The sequence below is a fragment of the Syngnathus scovelli genome, chromosome 1 (assembly GCF_024217435.2).
Source record: "Syngnathus scovelli strain Florida chromosome 1, RoL_Ssco_1.2, whole genome shotgun sequence".
Lineage (NCBI taxonomy): Eukaryota > Metazoa > Chordata > Actinopteri > Syngnathiformes > Syngnathidae > Syngnathus > Syngnathus scovelli.
In genome coordinates this window covers 10,652,323-10,679,841 of record NC_090847.1, presented here as the reverse complement: position 1 = coordinate 10,679,841, position 27,519 = coordinate 10,652,323, and the positions used below count along the sequence as shown (strand labels likewise).

At 43.3% G+C, this 27,519-nt stretch overlaps 3 protein-coding genes across 7 annotated transcripts; 2 read left to right on the top strand and 1 right to left on the bottom strand.

The window, feature by feature from the left end:
- The first annotated feature begins 74 nt into the window (after positions 1-74).
- Positions 75-4,123, top strand: LOC125986519 (E3 SUMO-protein ligase ZBED1). The gene is made up of 2 exons (XM_049750132.2): positions 75-346; positions 1,094-4,123. The coding sequence occupies exons 1-2, from the start codon at positions 141-143 to the stop codon at positions 2,715-2,717; spliced, it is 1,830 nt and encodes a 609-aa protein (XP_049606089.1). The 5' UTR covers positions 75-140; the 3' UTR covers positions 2,718-4,123.
- Positions 3,572-11,034, bottom strand: tomm5 (translocase of outer mitochondrial membrane 5 homolog (yeast)). Of its 2 annotated transcripts, XR_011087379.1 has the most exons (4): positions 10,895-11,034; positions 7,604-7,693; positions 4,222-7,393; positions 3,572-3,868 (listed from the first exon to the last, which is right to left on the bottom strand). XR_011087379.1 is itself a non-coding variant. In XM_049756600.2 (2 exons), the coding sequence occupies exons 1-2, from the start codon at positions 4,340-4,342 to the stop codon at positions 3,834-3,836; spliced, it is 156 nt and encodes a 51-aa protein (XP_049612557.1). In that variant the 5' UTR covers positions 4,343-4,469; the 3' UTR covers positions 3,572-3,833. The 2 variants fall into 2 exon arrangements, 1 of the variants encoding a protein (XP_049612557.1); XM_049756600.2 differs by lacking the exons at positions 7,604-7,693; positions 10,895-11,034 and having other exon boundaries at positions 4,222-4,469.
- frmpd1b (FERM and PDZ domain containing 1b) lies at positions 5,534-27,519 on the top strand. Of its 4 annotated transcripts, none has more exons than XM_049746266.2 (17): positions 5,534-5,680; positions 11,820-11,970; positions 14,076-14,186; positions 14,473-14,645; positions 16,420-16,522; positions 16,925-16,970; positions 17,259-17,363; positions 17,834-17,929; positions 18,673-18,798; positions 18,914-19,033; positions 19,388-19,521; positions 20,345-20,471; positions 20,741-20,833; positions 21,183-21,365; positions 21,656-21,803; positions 22,248-23,204; positions 23,366-27,519. In XM_049746266.2, exons 3-17 carry the CDS (start codon positions 14,080-14,082, stop codon positions 25,819-25,821), a joined length of 4,974 nt encoding a protein of 1,657 aa, XP_049602223.1. In that variant the 5' UTR covers positions 5,534-5,680; positions 11,820-11,970; positions 14,076-14,079; the 3' UTR covers positions 25,822-27,519. The 4 variants fall into 4 exon arrangements, with proteins under 4 accessions (XP_049602223.1, XP_049602184.1, XP_049602202.1 ...); XM_049746227.2 differs by having other exon boundaries at positions 21,656-21,857; XM_049746245.2 differs by lacking the exon at positions 5,534-5,680 and adding an exon at positions 11,601-11,706 and having other exon boundaries at positions 21,656-21,857.

Sequence of the window (27,519 nt, the reverse complement as noted above, 5' to 3'; positions counted from 1 at the left end):
TCCACCATATTATTCCAACACTGCCATCAAGTGGTCAATTTGTGAAAGTGCAACAAACGTTTGCTGGAACCACTGCACAAAAATGACATTTTCTACACGGACTGTAATTGCACCGCAAACTTAGGCATCAAGTTGACGCGATGGCTGATACACACGAAACCGTCCGTAAAAAACAGAAAATGTCCAAAGTTTGGGATCACTTCAGACTTAAAGAATACAACATAGTACAATGCGACCACTGCCAAGCAGAATTGGCGTTCCACAGCAGCACGTCCACCATGATTTCGCATCTGAACCGAAAGCATCCGGTCGTTGTGTCCAGCTCAACAGGGGTCGACGACACTAGGTAAATAAACATTTGTAATTTCTTTTACTGTAGCCGACAATCGCAAATTAGCGCGTATGCTAGCTCTCGCGGCCGCAGTAAAATGTTGCTATAACAGCGTGTCTGTGTTCACACAGGCCATCAACACGAACGTATCATTGCAACCTTATCGTAATTTTAAGATATGATTTTTAAAGGTACCTTGCTGTGCATCGTCTTCAGCGGCAGATGCGCCAATATATTTTAAGAGTGCCTCTTTTGTTGCGTGGTTATTTTTACATTAAACATAGTACATGAATTGTAAATTATCATGCATTAGTAATTGCACCATCAATATAGACATTGTATTAATGAACAGCACAACAGGGCCCATTTCAATGCACAGCATAAGTAGTTTTATTATTAAACTTTAATTAGTCCTACACACAACCACTGACAAATGATTTCCAATGTTTTATTATGCGTCAACACTAAAATAAGGCTTCATAATAAAGGACTACAGAAATGAGATTCACTGTTCAGAGGCTGGAATTATAAGGATTATCCCCAAATAGAAATGTTTAATTGTTTGGGGCGCCCTGCAAATCAGGGCGGCCTGGCCAATGCCTGTGTTTTCCAAATGCTAAGCCCCAAGTTGTTTGGTAGTAATGGTTATTGCTGCAGATGAATCTCAATCTATATTAACGGGTAGATGTTTACTTTGGAGTACAGGGATAGCTTACATCACAACATCTATGTATATTACTAAATTGGTTTTATCTCTCTCAGCACATTGACAGGTCGTCCAGTTTCATCATGCTCTGTTAAGGAAGCTGCCTTGCTAACAGAGAGCATTTTGGACATGCTGGTCACTGATATGCGCCCACTGTCCATGGTGGAGGACAAGGGCTTTAGGAAGATGATCTGGACTTTGAACCCTAAGTACAGCATACCATCAATCACGTATTTCATAAGTTTGATGGAGAAGAGGCACCAAGAAATGGCAGAGAAATTGAGAGATGTCCTCCACGACACGGAGTTTGTTGCACTGACGACAGACGTCTGGACAAGTGTGACCACAGAGGCCTTTCTCGGGGTGACCTGTCACTTCTTGGGGGAAGATTGGGAGATGAAGTCCCTCTACCTAACAACGACACGTCTCGAAGAGAGGCACTCGGCTGCCGATATTGCGGAATGGCTGGAGGAAACCGCTGCCAAATTTAATATTCCATTGCGCAAGGTGAGGGCAGTGGTCCATGACAATGAGGCCAATGTAGCGCGGGCAGCAGGAATTTTGAGTGAGAGACATGGCTGGACTTCTGTAATGTGCTCGGGGCACACTCTCAATCTAGTTGTCGAGAGCACGCTGAAAAACAAAGAAGCCATTGCCAATTGTGTGGATTCTGCTCGTTGTCTGGTTGAACATTTTCAGAGAAGTGAACTGGCTTGTACCAAACTTAAAGAAAAGCAGCAACAAATGGGAATGCCGCCACAAACGTTGATTCAAGATGTAAGTAGTCGGTGGAACAGCACATACCACATGCTGTCCAGGCTCCTCGGACAAAGGTGGCCGGTGACCGCAGCGCTTTCCGATCCTGCGGTCACCAAACAGCACCACCGGGACCTAGATCCGGAGGAGTGGAACCTGAGTGAGGAGCTGACTCAGGTCCTCGGCCCATTTGAAGGAGCGACGGAGTTTCTGAGCGGGGAGCAATATGTTACTCTCTCTGCTCTTCCGCAGCTGGTGCACAACCTCAAGAAATCAACGCTGAGCTCAGCATTTAAAACCGCATCAGTCAGGGCCTTCCAAGCTCAAGTGGCCGAGCAGATCACAGCGAGATGGCAAAAACTGTTTTTATTTCAACCGGAATCTCCTAACACTGTCCTCCTGGCTGCTGCTTTGGACCCAAGGTTTAGAAAACTGAAGTTCTTGCCTGCTGAAGATGTGTTCAAAGTCCAGTGTACAATCCAGTCCATGGCACTCGCTGTCAAAAAGCAAGCGAGACAGTCAAATAAAAGCAGAAATGAAGCAACCGCCAAAACAAAAGACCGTTTGGGTAGAAAATATGGATCTTTTATCAAAAGTATTCTGGGATCATCATCGGACTCCAGCTGCAGCGAGGAAGAGGATGAGGAGGAGCAGCTAAATCAAGCGGTGCAGAAGGAGGTCTTGCAGTATTTTGGAGAGCAGCCTCTCTCCAAGAAGGAGAATCCACTGCCGTGGTGGAGAACAAACGCAGCACGATATCCGACCTTGGCAAAGCTGGCCAAGTCGTTTTTGGGTATCCCAGCGACATCGACGTCCTCAGAGCGCTTGTTCTCCACTGCCGGGAACACAAAGCTGAGAGCTAGCCTCTGGTCGGAGCAAGTCGATATGTTGACTTTTCTCCATTGTAATCATACACTCTTGTAAAGGCTTGCCGTTGTACGCACACACACACACACACACACACACACACACACACACACGTTTACACGTTCACACAACCCTACCTACCTCATCTGGGTACCTTTTAAAATGTTTTGTGATGCAGCATTTAAGTCTCAATGGCCGGGAAATTTTATTTTGATAGTCACCTTTTTTAGTGTTTTACTTATTAATTTCAATGATCAAGATAATCTTTTTTCGTTTCACATTTTTAAAATTAATGTCATAAAACATTGGGGTGGCATGTTGGTACACTGGTTAGCTGCGAACAACCTGCTAGCGGTTAGCAGGTCGCCTCACAGTTCATTGGTGCAGGGTCTGACCTCTGGCCTTCCTGTGTGGAGTTTGCATGTTCTTCCCATGCTCGGGTGGGTTTCATCCGGGTGCTCCAGATTCCTTCCACATTCCAAAGACAATGGATGTTATAACATCTCATTTTTTTCGATTGAATCGTTTTAGATTTCAGTTTTGCTGCATCACTTCTGAATGTTTTCAACTGCTCATAAGTTGATTTACACTGTATACTGAATTTGTTTTGAACATGTTTTATATAGGTGTTAAAAAGTCTTCCAAAAGTCTTTCTTTTCTCCATGTGGCATTTAGTGACGTTTATTTTCCAGGTTTTAGAATGCAGTCTCTTTCTGAAGACATTTTTGTGTAATAATAATCACTGCACATGAATGCTGTTAATGCTTCGGAAATCAAATATCTATATTGTCTCTGACAACCCCCTTTGGTTTTTTTTTACCCCACTGCATATTCATAGGTGCTAGTTTAACCCTCATGTGGTTACATGGGACAACCAATAGTGTAAACACAACAGTATCGTGAAACCAGAATTTAAACATGCTATTTAATCCAACATACTTTTCTTAATGGCCATTCATGTTTGGTTGAAAAATGAGCACAATAATAATGGTTAAACAAAATCGAGGGAGTATGAACACAATTAAAGTGGATATGATTCAAGGCGTAAAGACGGGCAGACGCTGGACATCCTCCACGTGGTGCAGTTGGACACACGCTGGACATCCGCTACATATCGTGGTCCACACAGCCACTAACATGGGATCTCCTCGGGATGGAAGGAAGACGCCCCTCTCATATACTGTCCAGCTGCTTCAATACAAATGGAGCTGCGAATAAATGCATATGTGTGATTAGTCAGCAACACAATATTGAGTTATAATTATAGCTAAAGGAAAAAACAGCATTGGTATTTCCCCATTTAGTGTTTTCCAAATGTGACATTCTCGCAACTCAAACCATATATAACGCACTCCACTCTTGCAGCCGTGATCAAGCTGGTCACCAAAAAAAAAAAAAAACACCTTTTAACATTTAATTGTATTTACTCTTTTGGCATTTGAATCAACAACAAAAATCTGATGTTTACTCTCTTGACTGACAATTATGAAAAGACCTTTAAATAAGAGGATATAGTTCATCAGTGTTTAACGGTATTCCAATGTCATCTTTGTGGACTCACTTGCTCTCAGGAGAGCGACGTAAATAAGAAAGTTTCGTAAAGATGAGACGACATCTTGGCGCATTTTCTTCCTCATTTCCTCTGGGTCCATTTTCGGTCCGAGCCCTTCCAGTTTAAACATGATAGCCGTAGACTAAGTGAATGAAGTTCTCCGTTTTGTTTTCAACGCGAGGTTGCACCGTCTCTGTGGCATGGAAGAAGTGCTACGACCCGGAAATGTATACAGGAAGTAGTTTAGGTCAAGTACGGCGTCTTCGGAAAGACATAGCGCACGGAAGCTGCACAAAACGAACTAGAAATAAATTGGGGAATTGATTACTTGTAATTGTAACCTCATGACTTTTTTATCTACCTTCTGTGGTCCAAATATTTATGGTGACCAGAAACAACAACAGCACTTATTAGCGTTTCCATACAAGCAACCATTTGGTTTTATTACAGTCCGCGTAAAACACGAGGAAGAGTGCATTTAAATGCTACAACTCAACAAAATACATTTATAAATTTAGGCTGAGATAGGCTCAGACATTCCGGTGATCCTCGTGAGGATAAGCGATTCTGAAGATTAATTAATAATAACAATAATTATTAATAATAACATTCATGATTGTTATGGGGACTGATCATAGTGATGAGGTCACACTAGGAGGCTATAGAGGTAAATAAATGAATTCAAAACGAGCTATTTTGGGTTGACACAAAGAAATGCGGCAGCTGGTCCAAATATATATCCGATTACTTCCATCCATCCATTATCTGTACCACTTGTCCCCACGGGGGTCGCGGGCAACGTTATTATAATGTAGTTTTATTCAAATGTTGTGAAATTATGTAGCCCAGTCAAGAAATTTGGCGTCTAAAAGATTCGGAGCACTTGTTTGATGGTATAGTGTCCTCCGATGAGCCATTTAGATAACACGCATGTTATAATAACATCTATGGTATGCCACTCTTATCGCCTTACCGGATTATTTTTGGGGTATATGTATAGAATGAAAAATAGAGACACCCATTCACATTCGTGAAACCAAATTTTGAAAAATGGAAAATTAACAACACACATTCCGAGAAACCCAGTGAGACATGTGTGTGACGTACTCCAATGATGGCGATGTTGTATGTCACTGCGTGACCTTGCAAAGGGAGGGGCCGGGGGTCCATTGGGTAGACGACAGTGGAGTAGCGGGGCGGGGAGGGGGGCGTATCTGAAAGAGAGGGTGGGTGGGTCTATTTCTGAGCTCAGGGCCTCGGATTAAAATCGAGAAGCAGTCCCGGCACGATGACAGCATCCAGCACATAGACACCACCCCTCCACCACCACCCCATCATCATCCTCATCCGGTCTGGGAATCACGCCGCGGATTTTTTCGGGAGAGAGACAATCGCTGTTTGTCTCCCCTTTCTCCGCATCACCGTCCATAGACACCCGGTCCGTGTGCCTCCTCTTGAAAAGCACGAGGTGAGTGAACAATATCCACGCACCGAGACGCCCGATCGCTCGCCTCTTTCCTCGCACCTTGCGTCCATTCCAGTCTTCTCCGCTTGAGATTTCTCAACCGAATGAATAATTCAATTGACGGCGGTGCACGCAGACCACGGTCAGCACCCGTCTGAGTCCCATCTGAGTGCGGCGATGGATATTTAAATCCGATTAAGATTATAAATTGTTTGGATCCAACAAAAGATTGACCTTTTTCCTTTGTTTCGTCTCTTGATTTGACTGTCTGCTGAATCACAATTTGACCATAGGGGAAGGATGGATGCTTTTCTGGAGGCATTAAGCAGCAGTGTGTGACCACGTTTATTCACAGATAGGCGTTTTAAATAAATATAGCTAAGGCATTGAGCATGGAAGCTCCCATGCTGAATGCACAATCCAAGATCAGTCGACTCCTGTGATTCATGATGATCCAAGAAGTGTAGCTAGTAAAGCACATATTATGAATGGGCGTAGGCGACTGGCAGTGCCTTGGGACAGTCTTTTTTTTTCTTTCACTGTCTTTATGTCATATTGCCAGAAGCAGCCGACTTCTTCTTCGTCTTCTTCTTCTTCGTCTGCTTCTTCTTCTTCTTCAGTGCCAGGCCAAGCACACATGACAAGACAACTAGACCAGGACAGACACTAACAGCAGTATCGCAACTGGCTAAAGCATCTGGCTCTTGCTGTTGTTGCCAGGGGCGTCACCAAGGGGTGGCCAGAAGTGGCTATGGCCATCCCTGAAATTTTCACACCCCTACTCCTGCGATGTGTGAAAAAGGTGGATATTCTTTTTGTCTTAGGTGCGTGCTCTGGCCTGGCTGCAGGCAGCGTGTAGTGACTCAGGGATGTAGTATATGTTATTCCATGTGATGGGACGTGCATGCTCTGAGCTCATGGTGCCAGAGGAGATACACAAGCAGCAGGGCTTGCACATGAGGAAAGTCTTGATGCCTGCCTGCATTCGCCTGTGACTTGCCTGGCTGACTGCTCGCTCCACTGTCCCACTTAGTGCAGTCAGCCTGGTCTGCCATGCTCTTCCTCTACTCTGCATGTCTCCCGGGCTGTTGCTGGGTTGGTCTTCTAGGCCAATCTTTCGCTCAAGCGATCACTTACTCAAGTCCTCTTGTTGTTACTGTAGGATGTTATTCATCAATAGTTTATGTTTGTCATTCTGCTGCATATAGTACTGTAGTATGTGGATATTGTTGTAGATATCATACCTATATATACTATATTTGTTTAAATAGAGTTTCATCCCTCTCATCATTTGAAAACATTTAAACTTATTAAAAAACACTTTTTAATATATCAGTCTTCCTTAGCGCCTGTTCTCACTCTTGCTTTGTTGTTTTTGTCGCTCCTAGTTTAAGTTTACTGTAAAACTGACACACACAAAAACGGTAAGAAAACTTAAACAACAATTTTATATGTAAGCACTAAAATGTTTTTACCGAACACTTCTATCGTTCAACAAACATTGATGGGCTAATGGAAATTAGTGTGGATGTTAATTATCAACAAACAAGATTTGGTACTTTTAAACACAAAGCAGCAGCACTGTATGAACAAAACTCTTAATGAATCAGTAACGGTTTAGTTCCTCGATTTTAAATGTTCATCTTACCACAATATTTTCTTTGTTTTCCCTCCTTGGGAAGGCTCTTCTTTTTCCAGCATGACACAAAGCAACACCTTTGGTATAAACAAGATAAATAGAAAAAGAAAATGTCACACGTACTCCAAAATTGTATTGAGATGTTTGTCAGCGGAGTGGAAGCAGGCATTACATTTGCTGTGTAGTTGTCCCGATTGTTTTATACTTAGCATCCATGACGATACTTGGGTGGATGATGGCTGTATAGGAGGAGAGGTAGGGTAAAAAAAAAAAAAATCAATACAGACCGTACACTATGTTGCAGAGGATAGGGAGGCATGACCTCATTGATGTGACAGCTCCATGGTCATGGCACAGTGCCCCAATGTAGGCCAACTCTGTTTAGGAACATATCGTACAAAAGGTTATGAGAACGGAACAGCTAAGACGTTCTGTTCAGAGACCTCCTTTTTCATTTCAATATGAATACTTAATATGAATACTTTTAAAAATGCATTTATGGGATACGATATGACATTTCGCAAGTGGCACGCTCGCATCACGTTTTCTTTTGAGTGTTTTATATTTTGGACCAGGAAGTATTTTTGACGTAAATACTATATGGTTTAATTATGACTTTAGTAGGTTGTTAGTGATGGACTATGTACTATGTAGGAATGTAACCATTGTATTTGTTTATTTTGCCTAAAAGCTGCAGGCCTATTGGAATGCTCGTATTCTAAGATAACTCTTTTGATATGCCGTTATTGAGGCGAGTCTCAGACAGCGACAGTATATCACGCTTTCACATCCAGCGAGACTTCCTCGGAGATCAAGATGTTCCTCTCTGGAAACCATTGATAGCGATGTGTAGCACAACACATTGCTCTATTAATCTTCAAAAGGTTCATTATTTCATAGTGCACTAGGGAGTGCGAGCCCCGCCAAGTCGCTGATGAAAGGGGAAATGAAATGAGTTGTGCACGCTGAGTCCAGGCTTCATAAGGCTAATGGAATGAGCTTGAGCGGCTGCATGAAGAACAACAGATGTGATGTTTTCTGGAAAACCAGTGGAAGGCCCGCATAGGATCATCCAGCTCAGGATTACATGTTTCCTGTCCATGGGGGCAGCAGTAGCTCTTCGCTTCCTGACTAGACAGTCACAGGTTCAAAACCTGCTTCAGGCAAACTCGGGGGTGAGGTGGGCTGGAGGTCTTATAATGTTCCCCAACTTGTCATTGAGCAAGGCATACAATCTCAATCTGCTCAGACGTGTATGATAATATTGTAGAACCTATTTCCCCCTGTCAGTTGAACCCATTTATGTTTGTAAATAAAATAAAATTAAATAAATGTTAAAAAAATGTTCTGAAATGATTAAAAAGCATCAAAACCAGTTGGCGCTATATCTTATTGAATCATATCATAATCCCACTGAATCAAACCAAACATTATACAGATCCAGTGACACTCACCAAAGCACAAAATGGTGCTAAGAATAATATGGGCATTTTGCAAACATCAGCTACAAACCATCAAAGTGATTGTAGTTCGTTCTAATAAGTGGCACCGAGCTAGAGTCCTTAAAAATTCTTGAAGTGGTTTCTGAGGCACTCAAGGTGGAGATGTTTTCATTCACTTTACAATATGAATGACGGAAAACAGCAGCAAGCTTTTGTTCCATATGTGCACCTTGAGTCATTGAAAATAATTTTTGGGCTGCCAAGCCTGTTGTGTTTGTGAGTGTATGAAGTGTAAAGTGCTGTAAACTGCTGAATCCTGCTCTGCTTCTACTGTGTTCAGCTGGAGGGCAGCTCATGTGTCTGTGTGTGTGGGGGACAGATTAGGGACAAGATGTCAATAGCTGCCTTTCCAAAATAAAGCTGCAATTTAGTCAGCCAAAGAGACTCTTTTTCTCTCGCTCATCATATGAACGCTTGTGAGTATTGTGCACGCAATGTGTTTGTAAGAGCAGTGTGCGCAGCCAGCTGACTGAATAATTCAACTTTGTTATTCACAAGCAGGAGAAAGCGGACCGTCTATGAATTGCATGCGTGCTCGTAGCAAACCACAGGACTGAACAACAGACTGTTTTGTCAGACAGAGAGACTTTGTGAGAGAAAATGGGCAGCGAGTGGGGGATTGTCTTGAAAGAATGAGGCGCAGACGTTGCAACACAGGGATTGAGACAGCCCTCATAACCTCAAACACATTATGAAGACTGGAGGGGAGAGTGAGCAGCTGCACGGCAATTTTAGGATATGGCAGTAGTAGACTATCAGACTCCCATCAGCTTTTGCTCATTGATTTATGTCTTGGATCAAATAAACTGTGAGAAGTTAGTGGGGATATATCTGCTTTTAAAGCAAGCACGGGGGAAGAAGACAAATAAAGCGACATGGAATGCTAGGCTGCATTCAGTAGTTTGCAAATTTCTGCCAAGGCCAAACAATCCTGATTTGGATCACCACAAAATTGCCACACCTTCACCATCATGCTGCATTCAAAACGGTTGGGGAGTCAGAAATGTTGTCATTTGTAGACTTTATAGTGTTCTAATTGACCATAAACAAAAAACAAGGACTAACCAAACCCTATGTCTGTTTTTTATACCCCTGATTCTCAAAGCCACACAAATACTTCCTCAAAATAACACTATGCTTAAATGTAAGAAAATAAAAAAACATGTACTTAATGATTCAATTTAAATGAATGGCACACAAGTTAAAAATGGTCTCTCAATAAATGTTGATAAAGAGTTTGCGTGCAAATATATTGTTATGAAAAGTTACTTAAAAGTTAGTCCAGGTTGTGCCCATCTTACGCATGACCCCAGTCATAAGTGTAAAAAAAATAGATGGATGGAATGGTGGTGACACACATTTTACAAATATGTTTTTAAAATAACTTTACATGATCTCCACCCCGAATCGACACCGCTGGACAGGCAATAGCACATAGACATACGTATATTCTTTATCCTTTGGGAAATCCATCTAATATTATTGCTGTTTGTTCACTCAGTGAAAGTAGTGGTGACTTCTTTGTTTGTGTCTATTATACTGCACCATGGTGAATGAAGTTTTTTTAAAAAGCACAATATTATAGTGCCCTATATTCCTAATTTAAAAACCCATTTCAGAAATTTGTGACTGAACAAATTAGACTTGACTCTCAAAGCACCGCTGTACCACAAACTAACAGCAGCTGGTAGCTACAAATTTCTTGGTGGAGGTTATAATAACAATACAGGAGGTTTTTTTTTTTGTGGTTAATTCAACAAGAACACAATACATCTGTGTCATGCCATATGCCGTGTTTGCCCTAAGGAATGCTGCACTCATCAACATTCTCAACTCCTCCTTATGAACAAACTCCCTCGCAACGCACTGTAGTTACTTTTGTTCTTTCTATTCATCCACTTCAGCCTGCATTTCTTTGACGCTGCCCTCTTCGGCCTCTTTAAAATCCTCCCTCCCTCCGATCCCCCTCCAATATCCTGTCCTTTCTCTCTTTTCTTTGCTTGGACCCGCTCTTTCACTATCCCAGTTCCCTTTTCTCAGCCCCCTTTAAAGCCGCCTCCCATTTCCCCGTCTCACCTCTGCAACCCCCATCTGTCTTTTCCAGTGTCCCCTCTAGTTTTCTGCGCTTGTTGCCTGCTTTGGCGATGGTCTCGAGTAGAAGAAAGCGGTCGGCGGCCGTGCTAGCTGCATTAGCGCCATGCATTATTCATGTCCACTGCAGTCTGTCTTGGTCCTGTGCTGCTCTCTCACTGGGACACGCGGGCCTCCTGAAAGAGCTCAGTATAGGGGACGAGGAACTGCAAGATGAAGTCCAACAGAACCAGTTAACGTCAAGCAAGTCAATGCTTAAGTGAAATTTTAGTCGGTTTTGATGTGTGCTTATGCGTTGTCTCACTTGACGCCGCAGCCAACGACAAAGCATTCCCCAAATGTTTATTTTCTCCCCAAGCTGGCTTTAGGTTGCAGCCATATCCGCCCCTGATGCTTACGATGAAAGCGCTTTTAAGAGTGGCCAAGATTTCGCTCTGTTTGGCAGCCTTTCTGTGTTTGCACCACACTTGGCTGTCATCTTTAGAGAATGTCCAGTCAAACCGTTAACCCAACTGAGCGCTATGAAATTTTAATCCAGACAACCAGAGGATGTCTGGATGGAGCGCCTTGTTGCCACATCGCCATGTGCATCATGGTGGAGCGAGAGTGAGAGAGGGAAAAAAACGAGAGAGCCTTGGGGACCAGAGGAGGGGCCTCTTGGAAAACCGCATTCACATAGCTGGTTTGGTTTCACATCTGCTTTGCTTGACATACTTTCAAGATTTACCCTGAAAATATCGTCTGAAACACAGGAATGTAATTTTTTTTTTTTTTTTTTTTTTTTTTTACACTCAAAGGTGTTATCAGATTTGATTACTAGATCTTCACTCCAAACATCAACTTCTGGAGTGGACATTGTTAATTGAGTTTGACGGGTCTTGCTGATAGATTTCTAATCTGCTCGTCACAGGTGGCTACACCAGACTGGGACCAGCACCGATGACCACAAGGGTCCCCCTCCAGCTCCTTTCAGCCAATCTTGGAGGGGCTGCCGAGCTGATGTCTCAGAGGGCGAGCGGCTGTTTGTGTTGTGGAGTCCTAAAGAGGCAAACTTCATCACGGTGAGTCACACCATCTCCCACTTCCAAGTTATGGAGGGGCACTATGTTGAGACCCTGACAATGTCTGGTGTTGATTATTAGCCTGACAGAATACACGTCGATTCTTTTGTCAGCATGTGTTTGAAAGTTAATCCTACGTGTATATTTTTTTCTTGACTCTGCATAAATCTCCGGCTATGGCCAACCCTTTCACAAGCATAATAGAGTCATAAAAAGTCTAATGTTACATTAAAAAAAAAAGGTTTGTAAACCAATGGTGTGATTTCTTAAGGATGGCTATATAAAAGTGCTTGGATGCTGCAGCTCTCAGTCATTGGAGATGGTTACCTGAGCAGGACTGTAAGGGTGAGAAATGGAGAAAGAGTGAAAATGAGATCCTCTCAGAAACTGCTTGACCTAACATACACTCAAAGAGCTAACAACAGAGAGAGGGAGTGTTTTGTCAGTCCCTGTTCTTCGGCGGTGCGTCAATAATCACAGTCATCTCCTTGGGCGCAGCTGTCAGCGATGTTGCTCCATTCATCCTTCTTCATCCTCGCCAATCGGCCTCAGTGCGGATCAGCAGGAGGTGCTAAAGTGACACCCTGACCAATGTTGGCCTTGTGCAGATCGAAGGCCTCTAATCCTCTTAAAGGTCAAATCTACGCGGCATGCTATAATATTACTGCGGCAGGCTCGTCATCACTGGCACACAAGCAGCGACTGAGATGAAGATGAAACCTGGACTGTTTGTTGAACCCAATCAGAAATCCTGTCCTGCACATCGTCTCGGAAATTAATGAGGAAAATATTTACTGTAGTCGGATTCATTGTTTGTGGCCCTGCTTTTTAAGCGATCATTTTTGTGGTGCCAATATGTGGCGTGTACTGTCATATTAAAAGAAAATAGACTTTTTTGATTATGAGATTATTGTCATTCCTTGGCCTAGAGAGCTAAAATGGCACAAAAGCAATATTTTTATCATACAAACAAATATTACACTATTATATAAGAAATAAACAATATTTTATTAAACAGGCCAAGGCAATTCGCATTTTCCTTGACAATTGTGCCATGTTAAAAAAAAAAAATGAAATGTCAATATGCTGTTTCACTATTTCTTTTTTTTTTTTTTTTTTAATGTAGCGAGTTGGAAGGTATTGGTCTGATTTCCACAGTGGTTGAGCATCACTACGTTATACTAACATGTAGGGACATTGCAATTTGCTAGGCAGGCATGCGTATTTAAAATGATTTTCAACAAAAATGTTTCAAAAAACAAAATCCCTCAAAATTGTGACGAACAAAATGTTCCCCGCTGCTTTCTCATCTTCTGGGTGTCCAATACTTGATCCAATTCGTTCCAGTACGAAAGGCTTAGTTAGTACATGACAGGGCCGGAGCACAATAATATTTGAGAAAAACAAAAACACAGAGAGCAAAAGTACTTTTCAAACAAAGCAAATATTTGTCTGAAGATGTAAAAGAAAAGCACAAAATCTGTTTCAGATTTTCAAAACCACAATGAGGTTTGATTTTGCTATGCATTCATGCGCTATAAATGCCAACCATTCTTCTAACACAACAAGCACACACTTAAAACTGTGTGTGTGTGTGTGTTGTATTTCATAAAGCATATTTTCAGATGAGTGTGCACAAAACAAAGATATGGGAATTCCTTTGCAAATTAAGATTATAACTCCGTTCTGCTTTTGCTGTCTCGTGGTTTCACTGAGGCCTCTGTGCTTCATTATATCCTGACAGAACAGCAAAACAAGAAGTGCGTGACTGCAGAATCTTTTTTAATATGTAGATTGAAGTATGTTTGTGAGATGTGCAGCTGTTTTTTCATTATTGTATTGAATCAGGTCAGGGATGCGTTCTGGCTCTGCTCTCTCCTGTCTCTCATATCCTTCATTCTGTTTTCCACTCCTGACTGGTTGCTTTTCTGATTACTCACAAGGATGACACTACAAACATCTTACAAAATCAAAGAGGATCAGATTGTTACGACGGACATGGATTTGTTCTGTGATTTTTCATACAAATCTATTTCCTTTGATATGCTTCTGTTGGTTCTGTGTCTGAAATGAACCCCTTTCTGTGTCTGTCTGTGTCTCTTTAGATAAATGGAGGAGAAGGAGCGGTGTCGGAGCAGGTCTCCAGCGCGGAGGGCGAGCCGGGTTCAACAAGTGGTGGGAACCATAATACGTCGTACCCGAGAATCACTGAGCAGGTATAGCTTGTCCCAGTTGGGGGGGATGTAAAAATCTCAATTTGGCCACGGCTCTTTTTGGTATATGCCAATGCACTGACCCCGAGACCCTGACCTCAACGCAATCAAACACATTTTGTATGAACTAGAACACAGATTGTGTACTTATTGATTTCAGGCTAAAAGCTCTGTATGTATAGCTCGACAGTGCAATAACTTTGCCCCCTCGGTCCCTGCTCCAAAAGTCTCAGTGTTATGTTGTCACGGTTTCTCTCATGTAACTTCTCACCCCCTTTGACCCTTTCAGAGAGCGGTTGCTAGGCGATGGGAGGCCTCAACGTTCCAACAGCCTGTCCAATCAGAATTACCAAGCCAAGCTGTCACTACAGATCACCAGGGATCCTGTGCTGGACCGAAGCACCGGACATGGATTCCTCCTCACCACAAACACACCCCTGCTGGTCAGGGATGTAGCCACAGGTACTACATGGAGTGTGAATTGTGCTAAAGAGCCTGTCCACATTCAGGCTGCCGGGCTTGGTGCCAAAGGGCCCGCCTGAACAACAGTTACACCTGCTCACACTCTCTAAATTCAATCACTTTTCTGTTAGCCAGCTTTTAGAAGCAAAACAGAAATGCTGATGTTGTCACTTGTAACTGTGGCTCAGTGTACACAATGTTAATTGAAGCCTCACAAAAACTCTTTATAGGTGGCTGTAATACTTACAATTCAAAAATTCAACCCTACATACTTAATAGAGGAGATGGCAAGCCCGTTTTAATGTTTTACAATTGATGCACACATAATGGTGATGATAATAATGATTGCTTTAATACTCCATTGTGAGATAACAAAGATACAAAGTGGCTGGCCGTGCATTTGCTAGCTATCGGCCTTCAGTGCGGACTTAATCCCCCTTTTAATACCACTTCTACCACGCAGTTGTACTATCCAAAAATATAATATAACAGCACACAACTATAAAATATACATCTGAGCAGTTCAAAATCAACATTTGTCTAAAAAAACAACCAAGGCAGAGGACAGAAAAATGCTGATGTCATTGACAGCCAGTGCTCTGGCCCAGTGAGCACCGATGTGAAATTTGATTGGTTAGAGAAACTGGTCCATTGCTAATTTAGTTTAGGTTTTATTGGCAAGCATTAAAATTCTGTAGGCTCTAGGAAGATTAGCTCGATATGGCAGCACAATCAGGGTTGAAATCTGATTAGACGGAGAATAAAAAAAAATAAAAACATAATCATCAACTGGAAGCAAACTTTAGAGAAAAGTAAAGTGAAAAGACTGTTGGGATTAAGTAAAAATGATTTGCACGAAATGACTTTCTGACCTTTCCAGCTCACCACTGGCATTACCAAATATGGTTCTTTGCCCAATTAAAAGAGTAACTGACAGAAAAAGCGTATAGAACCGTCACAGTAAACACGAGACACAGATCTTGGCCAAAGTGAGGAAATAGTGTGATATTGACATGCGTGCGCCTGGGGCTGACAGCTTTTTAGAGACATTTGTGGATTAGTTTGACGCATGACAAAACAAAGAGGAAGGGAGGGGTGTTAAAAAACTGCAAAGATCAGGATATTAGCAGAAGTGACACGTAAGCTCGACGGGGGAGGAGTGTGCTCTTGTGCGGCATGAGTGAGCCTGAATGTGTGCCAACGCGTGCGTGTAACAAAACGGTGTGCATCTCTTGGGTGGACGCGGCTTTGCCAGGCAGATGGGGCGTGCAAAAGGAGTGCGTGGGCGCATGCGTTTATTCGTATGTGCTCTCCGTGTGTTTTTGTGTTGAGAGTGTGCATTAGTAAGCGTAAACCCAAATTGCTGCGCCACAGTCCTGCTTGCTTGCCCGAAGACACATGAGTATAAATAAAACGAGAGAAAGACATGTGGAGCCGAGCTGGAAGAGACCCAGAATAACTGTAACCCCTCACGTCCTGGAGAGCTGTTCAACAGCCATATGTGTCATTTTGTGTGCGCGCGTGTGTGTGTGTGTGTGTGTGTGTGTGTGTGTGTGTGTGTGTGTGTGTGTGTGTGTGTGTGTGTGTGTGTGTGTGTGTGTGTGCGTGCATGTGTGTGTAACTCTCCTTTCATCTGTACTAAAAGTAGCTACTTGCCCACATATGCAACCAGGAATGTTTTATGCAAGTGCACACATTTTTGATGTGTGTGTGTGTGTGTGTGTGTGTGTGTGGGTGTGTGTGTGTGTGCGTGTGTGCGTGCGTGCATGTGTAGGGAGTCCTGCAGATGGGATACTCTACCCTGGGGACCAAGTCTTGCAGATCAATGATACTGTTCTGGATGATTTGAACGGCGATGAGGTGGAAAACATCTTAAGGTAAGGTATACAAGTAATGACGAGCTATATTGGATATGTTCCCCTAGCTCGCTATTTAAAATAGGGCGCATCAAAGCATCATTCGGAAGGAAATAAAGTCACTGTCCAACTAGTTCATGATTGACTGCATCAGACGTCCTCTAATTAAACCGCCAGCTCAGATCAATTAACATTTCTAGTAACGAGGCCACTCATTGGGCCACCAGTACAAAGCGGCGTCATCAGATGCTCTTCACTGTTTGCTGTAGTATGTTAGGCTGATGCATGTGAGAGGGTGTGTGTATGTTTGAGAATAGCTTAGCAGGTTTGCAGCAAAGGTTGTAGGGGAAAGGGCGCACTTGACAGCTGAAACAAGAATGTGATCTGTGTGTGTGTGCTTGCTTATGCTTTTTTTCTGCACAGGGACTTGGAGGACTGCATAACCATGACGATCCTCCGGCACATGACTGTGAGTACAAAGAAGACGTTGATGAACTTCCCTCGGCACGCCTTAACTGAGAGTCATTACATCACTCATACCAGCATCTCTCTTTACTGTATTTCAAGCATGAAGCCTCAACATTAAGTGCCCCCTTCTTCAACTTTTACATTACAAAGCACAAATGTGCAAACAGCACGTCAGCTCTTTGACTCCGACTCAATTTGTTGATCGAAGAATGAACTGCTTTTTTCCCCCTTGAGTTCAACCAGCGTGTTTCTGCCCACACAATGCCACATGTGTGTCTGTGTGTTGCAGAATCCCAAATCATCCATCATGTCAGCAGAGAAGAGAGCCCGTCTGAGGAGTAATCCAGTTAAAGTGCGCTTTGCAGAAGAGGTGGTGGTCAATGGGCACACTCAGGTGAGAACATTTAAATGAGCAAGGACTTATTTAACAGTGAAAAAAAAAACTTCACCATGTGGCAATTAAAGGCACACCAAAGTAAACAAGTAAACATCTGTAAATGAAAGATGGGAAAAACAGTCAGCATCAAGTTCAATCAATAATTGTACTTAAAAATTTGTCGTCGTTCTGAGTTGTGTCCCCAGAGATAATTGCACAAAACACCAATATGGGCTTTGTATGGGTAGTCAAGTCAAGTCATGTTTATTTGTATAGCCCTAAATCACAAGCAGTCTCAAAGGGCTTCACATAGACAATCAATTGACAATTATTCTCAAAGTAGTCATTTTCCCATGTTGTGCTTTTTGCACACATACAGTAGACATCACGAGCGGCATCAGTAGTATTGCACATTTCTGCATTGCAGCTATGTCATGTTCGATCTGATCTTTTTCGTTCTATCTAATCTTTTTCATTCTCTCCATCAGGGAAACTCTCTTCTCTTCCTGCCCAACGTTCTAAAAGTCTATCTAGAGAACGGACAGACCAAGGCCTTCAAATTTGACCACACCACCACTGTCAAGGTCTGTATGTACTTTTCATGTGCTCCATTGTGAAAATGGTGTGTAAGCCTTTGCATAGCCTATCACACGTTTTATTCAAAATGATACTTGTTGAAACACACTGGAAACATTTTTAAACACCCAACGAGTGATTTAATAAGGCTGCGATAAGTGAACCGCAACGTAGCATGAGACTACTTGATTCAGAAAACAAAATAACACGGAGTGACAAACTCGAAGCTGCTACGCAGGGCTCCACATTTGAATTACTACTGTCCGCTAAAATTCCTATTTTCAGACATTCTCACTGCCCTGAAACCAGATGTCAGTTGCAAGAAGACTTAAGTTGGAGTACTGTGTTTTGTAATTTTCACACTGCATGACATGATTGCTCGAGTCAAGAGAATTCAAGTGTGGGTAGACTGTAGCTGCACTCCAATGATGTGATCGTAAAAAGCAATTAATTTGATGGCTTCTGAGGGAGGAAAAAGGAGGAGAATGTTCCACTGTGTGATGTTATTGTAAGAATAAGTGTTGTTTGGAATGGAGCTGTCATATAACTCATTTGGAATTTATAAATGTAGTTTTTCAAAAACACTATTTTTTGTGACACTGGGTTTTGTTTCACTGGGCTTGTTTTCATCACCACAGGGAGGCAAAAGTGAGAGAGACAATTTGGACCGACCATCTGCCACTAGCAGACCGGGCGGGGTGAAATATGTTTGTCCAAGGGGGTCTCAACTGTTGTTTTTTCACTCTTCCAGGATATTGTTCTGACTCTGAAGGATAAATTATCCATCCGGGCTATCGAATACTTTGCCCTGGTGCTAGAGCAACAGTACAGCATCACCAAACTACTGCTGCTGCATGAAGATGATCTTATACAGAAGGTAAGAAAACAACAGGCAATGGCGTTTGTCCCCTAACAAATCAACTGGATGTTTGTTGCCTTGACTTTCAGAACTTGGGGCTAACATTTCCATCGATGCCTCATGTCTCCATCAGGTGGTGCAAAAAAAAGACTCCCATGATTACAGATGTCTATTCCGGGTGTGCTTCGTCCCCAGAGATCCCGCGGACATGCAACAGGAGGACGCCTTTGCCTTTGAGTACCTATTTTTACAGGTTAGAGAAGCGTAGCAGCTGTTTAGCTCAAAGGCATAATGCTAAATTATGACCACAGTACGCTATTGGCTCTAATTTCCCTGTCAGTACATTTCACATTATACATCATATTTCCAATACATTTTGCTGTAATATTGCTTATTGGTAGCTGTATAAATGATTCAAAGGTGTTTGCCTCTCAAAAGGTTGGTTTCAACATTATGTAGACTGGGTATCCATGATGTTTTTATATACAAAGATGAACATGTGTTTTCTATATTTTAATCTATGTGAAAGTACTTTTTTGCCTTGCAAGCATAAACATTACTTAACATTTATCTGTGTTGATTCCACTTTCATGGTTTGTGCTTGCAGAGTGTTGGTGATGTACTACAGGAGCGCTTTGCCGTCGAAATGAAGTGTAACACTGCACTTCGTCTCGCTGCCCTGCACATGCACGAGAGACTCGATAGCTGCGGACTGACCAGGACCTCCATCAAAGCCATTACGTGAGTGTTAACGTTAATTGTGAATTGGTTCATATGTATGGATAGAAAACATTTTAAGCTAATATGTGTCGCAAGAAAAAGTTGGTAATATTGGGTCAGGCAAACTTCCAGCATTATCCTAAAATTCACTTGATTTGTCCTTTCCTAAACTTTTGAATGCACATGTTCAACAATTGAGTGTTTCATTATCATTGCACAACTCACTGTTCTCTAACAAGAAGATCAGGGACAAAATTCACAATAGGTGTTTGATTCACAAACTGTCACGATCCGTCTCCGTTCGTTTCCTTGTTTTAATGTTGCCATGGTTTCTGTTGGCGTTGCCCCTCCCCTCCTGTGTCTGCTCACAATCTATGTAATCGCCGTCACCTCCCTCTCGTTACCTGTCATGTATTTAAGTCCTGTCTGCGTGTCACTCCCTGTCGAATTGTTCTAGTATCTTCTGTCGTCGCCGTTCTTGTCTTGTCTTTCTGTTCAGTTATTCTCGTCCCTAGTCGAGCTTCTTATAGTCTGTCTTTTGAGTTCCCTCAATAAACCGTGGTCTAAGCTGCATTTGGTCACCCAGCTCCTTCATGACACAAATCCAACAAAAGAGCTCCAAAAGCCTCCAGTTCTTCTTGCCTTTCTGTGACTCTTAGCCCGCCAATGACACTTATGGACTCTCTCAGCCACTTCTTTCTGAGAACATTGTGTTCAAAGGCTCAAACACTCAAAAGGGATATCAAACAATGCTCAATTTTTCAATTAACATTTTTAATGTTGCGGGTATACAGCGAAATGTTGTATCAATTTGCTTATATTCTCTTCTTCTGGGTGATGACAGGAAGGAGTTTGGCCTTGACAGCTTCATTTCTCCCACGCTGCTGAGCAACATGAGGGAGAAGGACCTGAGAAAAGCCATCAGCTACCACCTCAAAAAAATTCAGTCTCTGTTAGAGCCTCGCCAGAAGGTACAAGTTTGACCGAGCGGCCCCGAGGATGCGGTGCAGTGTAAAAATGACGGCTAATAAGATTTGAGTTGCGGTTGTAGGGTTGGCCCAGGAGCTAATCCTCCTGTGGTTTTAAAGTGATATATAGCGTGACAGGATGAGTCGTAAGGGCACATTATGGGATAGTGTATAAAGTGGGGTAAAACGAGTGAGAGATCTTTTTTCTGTGTCCATCCATATTCCCCATTTTCTCATCTGTCCTCTTATTCTTCACATTTATTGTGGTTTAGGTGATATCTGCTTCCCAGGCTCGGCTAGCCTACCTCACTCAACTGGGAGAGCTTGTTTCCTACGGAGGAAGGTCCTACTCAGCTACGATGATGGTAAGCCTGATTTTGAAGATACCTCAACAGGATTGTACAATTGAAGACCAACGTTCAAGCAAAGCATATTATTCTGTCTATCGTGTTAATGCTAACATTGAGTATATTATAAAACATATAGATAGGCTGATGGAAGTTGGGATGGATTCTAAACCTTCAAACTACTGCTCCTTCAACGCACGTGAAGCAGCAAAATATAAGAACGGAATATAAAACAGGCATATACGGGCACAGCTCTTAATTTGGGACACTGAACTGTAAAATAGTGGCTGAACTTTCTGGCAGTCTCGGAATACGGAACTTGTTAAAGCTTTTCTGTGCTGATCTCTTCTCTATCATCAACCCTCAGCTTCAAGAACGGGAGGTGTTGGTCAGCCTGTTGGTGGGAGCCAAGTACGGTATGAGTCAGGTCATCAATCACAAACTCAACGTAATCTCCACATTGGTTGAGTTTAGCAGCATCAGCCGCGTGGAGTTGCTTTCTGAGTCGGACAAAGTCAGTCTACTGCGCATCTCACTGCACGACATGAAGGTATGCAAGTTATTGGCACATAGACACTTGGCTGTATTTTTCATCTGAAAGCACCCACTTTTACACTGACACAGATTAGACAATTGATGCTTGAGTAAATGTAGGTCAAGCATGCCTCCTGTGACACCCAAGTAGCCTAAGGCAGTGTGTTTGAGCGCCATAAGGTTAATTCACTGGCTGTCTCTCTCTCTCTCCCCCTTTGTCCCACTCCATTGGCTTTTTCTCCTTTACCCTCTGGCTTGAATCACTTCCGCTCTACACTATCATCTACAATGCCCTCCATCTCTCAGCCATTTGCCTTACTGATGGACTCTCTGGCAGCCAAAGACCTAGCGTGTCTGCTGGCAGGGTACTGCAAACTCCTGGTGGATCCGAGTCTCAATGTCTTCCGAATGGGACGTCCCAAAGTGAGGGTGCACCGCATTGCTGCTGAAGAAGGTGTGTGTGGGAAGGTCACCGTAGTAGAGGGCGTGTGCTATGAGTCCCTATCAAGTGAGCAAAAACTGTTTTAAGTCATTACTCTCTGGCTTGAACCATTTTGATACATGGGTCATTCTCAAATTGGAGGAGATTTTCTGGCCCCAACTTTACATTTTAATTAATACATGCACAAAATACAGAAATGTACACGTGTTGTGAAAAATACAATTGGCCTGAGACAACTGGGACAAACACAGCATGTGACAAATAAAATACAGTACTCATAAAAAAAGTGTACTAATGGTGATTAAACTGGACATTTTCAATTCTGGAATGACCCACATAGTTCCATCACATGTTGATGTTTGCCAACAAGTATGGGTACGGATAGAAAAGTCTCTCATGGTCTTATGATGATGAACAGAAATGGTATCGTACTAAGAAATTGTTTTATCGTGTCAGGTTACGTGTCTCGCTGCTGCAGTGACTCAGACGACTCAACAGATGAGGATGATCCAATGGACTCTCAGCATTACAAACACCATGACCCGGCAAGTCAGGACTGGGAGGAAAGACGAAGGGAGGAGGAAGAAAAGAGGAAAGAGGAAGAGAGACAAGAGAGGGAGGAGCAGAACGGCAAAAAGGAGGTGAAGATAATAGTAACAAAAGAAGGTGACGAATACGAGGAGGGTGAAGAGGAACGAGGTGCTTCGGGAAGCGGTCTGCGTAAAGTGATGAATGACGAATTGAATTCGGAGACCACTTGGTACCACACGGATCTACGGGTGACCAGCAGCTTTTCCAGCTTGTCTAGCGGCTCGTTGAGTGCCGCCCTAGAAGAGAGCAGCACTACAGTCAAAGCTCTCCCTCGTCTCGATGCATCCCTCACAAGAGAGAATCTCCAAATCATGGATGTTCATCAACCCTACCTTCTGGAATCAAAATGCCTCCAAGGCCCTTCAAGACCAACCAATCTCAATTACAGAGTCAGTGACAAGCCTTGTCTTTGTTTTTCTGAACTCTCTAAAGCAGATCTTCTCTCGAGCCCATCGGGAGCTACTAGTGATGATGAAGAAGAGGAAGAGGAGGAAGAAGAGCGAGGAAGAGAGGTACTGAGACGCATTTCAAAGATCCCGAGTTCGAGAGATTTAAGGATGATTGACAGCACACCTTTCGAGAGAGCGGCCATTAAAAGAAAGAAGAAAACCCCTCCCAAAGTACCAATACGAACCAGTTCCATACCAGGTCACAAAGCAGGACAAGCTGAGAAGCGCCTCTCAAAGGATGATGAGTCTCTTTTCCAAACCCCTTCCCCAAACCCGAAAGCAGCTGTTTTGGTCAAAGAGAATGCGTCCGAGTCCGAAGAGGAGTTTTTTGATGCACAGGAGAGATTCACTTCTCCAGTTCCAGATCTCTCAGGTTTGTTCTTGGCATGTTTCTTATACCTGATGTAATTCCAGTGTTTGTTTAAATGTAGGTGTGCAAATTTTTTAACTTAATGTACATTTCTCAAAATGGAAAAAATATTCACAATTATTGGCAGTTTTCAATAAAAAAAAAAAATGGTTTCTCTCTTGCAGACGTAGAGCTCGCGGATCGGCAGAATGCGAATCGGTTAAGTGGAACATGGAATTCTCTTCCCGCTCTGGGAAAAGAGCCGTCCTCACCCCTTTTTCAATCGTCTAAGATCAAGAAAGAAGTACAGGAGCTTAAACATCCCACGAATACAGTCAGTAACCTTGTTAGTAAACCATGTCCCGCGGAGAAACCTGAAGTCAAGGTTAAACCACCACTGGCACCTAAGCCGCAGCTGCCTCCTAAACCTCAGATTATTCCCCCCAAGTCTCCCAAGCATGGGAAATCCTACGCCCACTGCAATGGAGATGCCTGTGGACGTCTGTCTTCTGACCTGTTGGAAATGGAGCCGGAAACTATGGAGTTCAAGTCGGTCACGTACGGTACAGGAGGTTCGCCGCTCATCACTGCAGTGCGGTGTAACAAGCAAGCGTTACCAGTCACGGCACTGCAAACAAAAGTGGAACAGACAAAACGGCCTAAAGACGATGCACAACGTGTCGTTTTCAAAGACAAAACATACATTCCTGACAAAATGGAGCCTTCTGAAGTGACGAAAAGTCACGGCACTACAAAAAAACTACAAAATGCATCCCTTATCCTTCGCTCAAGTTCAGGCTCGAAGTTATCTGCTCCCCCTCCAGTACCACCAAAACCCACTTCGCCCAAAATTCTCCATCCTTTGACATTAGTTGCTAGCTCTCCAGTCTCTCCAACAGATCCAAACAAAAGCATCTTTAAAGACAGCACAAGTCCACCAAACGGTATTCACCCCTGGAGCAGCTGCAATGGCAGTGTCCAGTCAGGACCAAGAAGGGTCTCTGTGAGCCACGAGAGCCTGTCGCCCAAAAATGCTGACGCATCAATTGCCACCTCGCTCACCTCAAACAGCTCCAAAGCGGTTACTGGCCAGGAAAGTAGAGAAGAGAGAAGATCTGGGTCTGGCACCGATCTGAGGAGTAGCTCTTCTAGCCTCGGAGGCAGACTATCTGCATCTGCTCTAAGAGGGAAAATTCAGGCGCTTCCCTGGTACATGACTCGTTCGCAGGAGATATTAGGGACTCTGGACTACCCCTCCACCAGCTCAATCAATGGCGATACATCTGGCTTTGGGTCAGGTTTGTCTGTAGCGAGTGGGTTGTCGGACACAAACAAGACCCCTGTGAAGGATAAAGAAACAGCGGCATCCAAATCAGGCGGAAAAGGCAATCTTTTAGAGGATGGAGCTGAGGTCGTCATAGCCACCATTAAGGAGGCAGGGGACGTAAGCTCATACTTAAGAAAGGTCAATGGGACAAATGGGTCACATCCAAATCTCAATTTTGCAAGCAACAGTGCGCACAATGTCTCATCAGAACAACCTCAGTCACGGACCCACTCCGCGGTGGGAATAGGAGGCATATCCAACATGCAGATCGGGGGCGACTCGCCAACGTCTTCTCTCGGAGACGGCACCCCTCCGCAACAACGAGAGGCCTGCGGCTGCCGTACTGTTTACGCCAACTGTTTCAGCGGCGACAACGAGGATGGCATCAGCTTTGACGAGGAGCTGACAGTTTATGAGTTCTCCCGCCGCACGCGTCCAAAAACAACACGACCTCCGCCAGTTCCTTCGCCCACCACACCCGCTCCAAATCCCAATATTCTGTCACTGCTCAGAGACAATCCTCGACCACTTTCTACTTTCTCCACTGCCTCCTCTGAACTCAGTCCCTTAGTTTCGTGTCCGGTGTCACCGACAACCTCGCTCCGGAGTCCCCTATGTTCCCTTACCAACAAGAACTACGGTAGCCTGAAAGGAGGTTTTGCCTCTCTACGACAAGATATAGATCAGCTTTTGTTGGTCTTGGAGAGGGCTTTACCCGAACCGATGCAGACAAACATCCTGTCAAAGCAGGATGGCGCAGGGCCCGACCCCAATCACAATGGGAGTGAAGGCAGCGCGATGCAAACAGGTTGTACGGGGTGCAGTCCCGCCAACATGACAGAGGCTGAGAGGAATCTCCTCCAAGCTGAAGCGCGACGATTGGCGTCCGGGTGTCAGCGGGCCACACGTGTAGGCTGGGCTCCCGACGAAGCCCTCCGGTCTTTATCGAATAGTTTCGGTGCGTTGGTTCAGCTATCGGCGGCATGCATGCGAACCAGTCCGTGCGCCGACTGCGACAGCTGCCATAGTGCAAGCTTGGCTGATGACAGCCACGAGCCTATGGACAAGTTGAAAGAGATTGTGGCTCTGTACCGAGAATTTGTTGGGGCCGTGGAGACAGCCGGAACCGGCACTGGTGGCAAGAGCGTCGGCCTTAATGGGTCGGGACAGAGCCAGGGAGAAGGCGATGGCGTCAGGCTGCTTGCCAAACGCTGCACTGTACTCATCTCATCTGTGTTTGCGCTCACACAGCTCTTCCGGACACCCACGTTAGTCTCCTCTGATACTGCTAGCGGTGTGCCGCTCAACTTTTAACCTTCTGACCCACCAGACTGTTAACACTGAATTTCAAAGTACAAGAGGTGTCGACCCTTTGTTCTTGTACAGTAAGTGCCATGCACATGCACACCACACATATCTACATGAAAAGACAAAGCCCACAAAACCCCAAATATTGAGAGGGAACTTTGCCTGGCCTCTTTGTGGATGCGTATGGACTATGCATTTGTACATATGAGTTTTATAACTCTTATATTTCTCTTATTTTATTACAACTTGTGTATGTACGTACGTGAGAATGAATTGCCCATTAATGTATTTATGTATTTATTTTTTACAGTATTTGCACCATGGTCTGTGATGTTCAGGTCTCTGGTGGTTAAAAATATGAAACTATGGATGTCACTGGATTTCTGTTTACCGTATATTTAAAACAGTATTAGACCAACTTTGATTCATTCACTCCTCAAGGTGTAATCTGTAAATTGTCCCTTTTTCTAATGACCATAACACACAGCGGTCCGTTTTACTAAGAGTGATCTCAAATGCACAAAAATTCAGCAATTTGTTTGCATATGTGCAGCTTTGCACCTTTTTGGAGATTTGGTTTTTCCCAACATAACGGTGACAAATCATTTGGATTAGACCGTACCATTACACATCAGGGAAAGTACTTGTGACTGTTACAGATTGCACCTTTTTCTAAGACACATAACCTCGTGTTAGGTGTTTTTCTACACTTTCTTCTGTCCTGACTGAGCGTCTTTGAAGCACTCCCGTCATTCAAACATTATGCAGTATTATAATGTAGTTTTCATCCAAAGGACAGCATATACATATATAAAGACAGCATATATTTTCTGGAAATGTGAGAATAAGGACCATGGCGCAAAACAAGGGAACATATTTACTGTATGTTGAAATATTTTGGCAAGTCAGAAAAGTGACTGTTGACGCTGTTTTGATGTAGCAATGATCCAAAGTCTTAAAACACGTATCCACAATGTCTCCCCGATGCTTTCCTTTTTGGGTACACAAGTGACAAATGCTGTACAACAAGGTCCAAAATGTACTTTCTATATGTCTTATTATTAATCTCACTACTTTAGTTTATGGCTATGCAAACTCCTCATCTCTCTGTATTCCTTTTGTCTTGTTGTGCCAACATTGAAAACAACCACTACATTATGTTGGTCTGAAAAAAAGTGGGTGATTACTTTTTTTTTTGTTGTTGTTGGAAATGTTGGCCTGTGTCTCAGTTCTGGAAAACGTACTGCATATTTACCCGCAACCTTCAGCAAAGTTGCATGGCATTAGAATTTGTCAATACGAAGACTTTATGCTGATATTTAAATTGTCAGTGTTAACTTAATCTGCTTGTTTACACCAGATGGGAAAAGAGAGAACAGCGTCTGCTTGTTTATGTTTATACAAATGGGGAAAAGCAAGACTAAAATTGGTGAAGATGTAATCTTACCAGTAAGGTGACAGTTCATGTTTTAAAAGCCACCAACCTTTGAGAGAAGTCTCCGATTGTGTGCCAACATCTGGACGTACAACTTAAAACATGCTGTTGTTGCATCGAACAGGCTCAAACATAAAACTGCGTCACCTCATTGTTTGTTCTCTTTCCGGGTCAAAGTTGTACATTTCATCTGCAGTCATGTTTCTGTAGCCACAATTATGCAGATGTACCAAGAAATGTGTTTGGGAATAAATGATACGTTGACCATT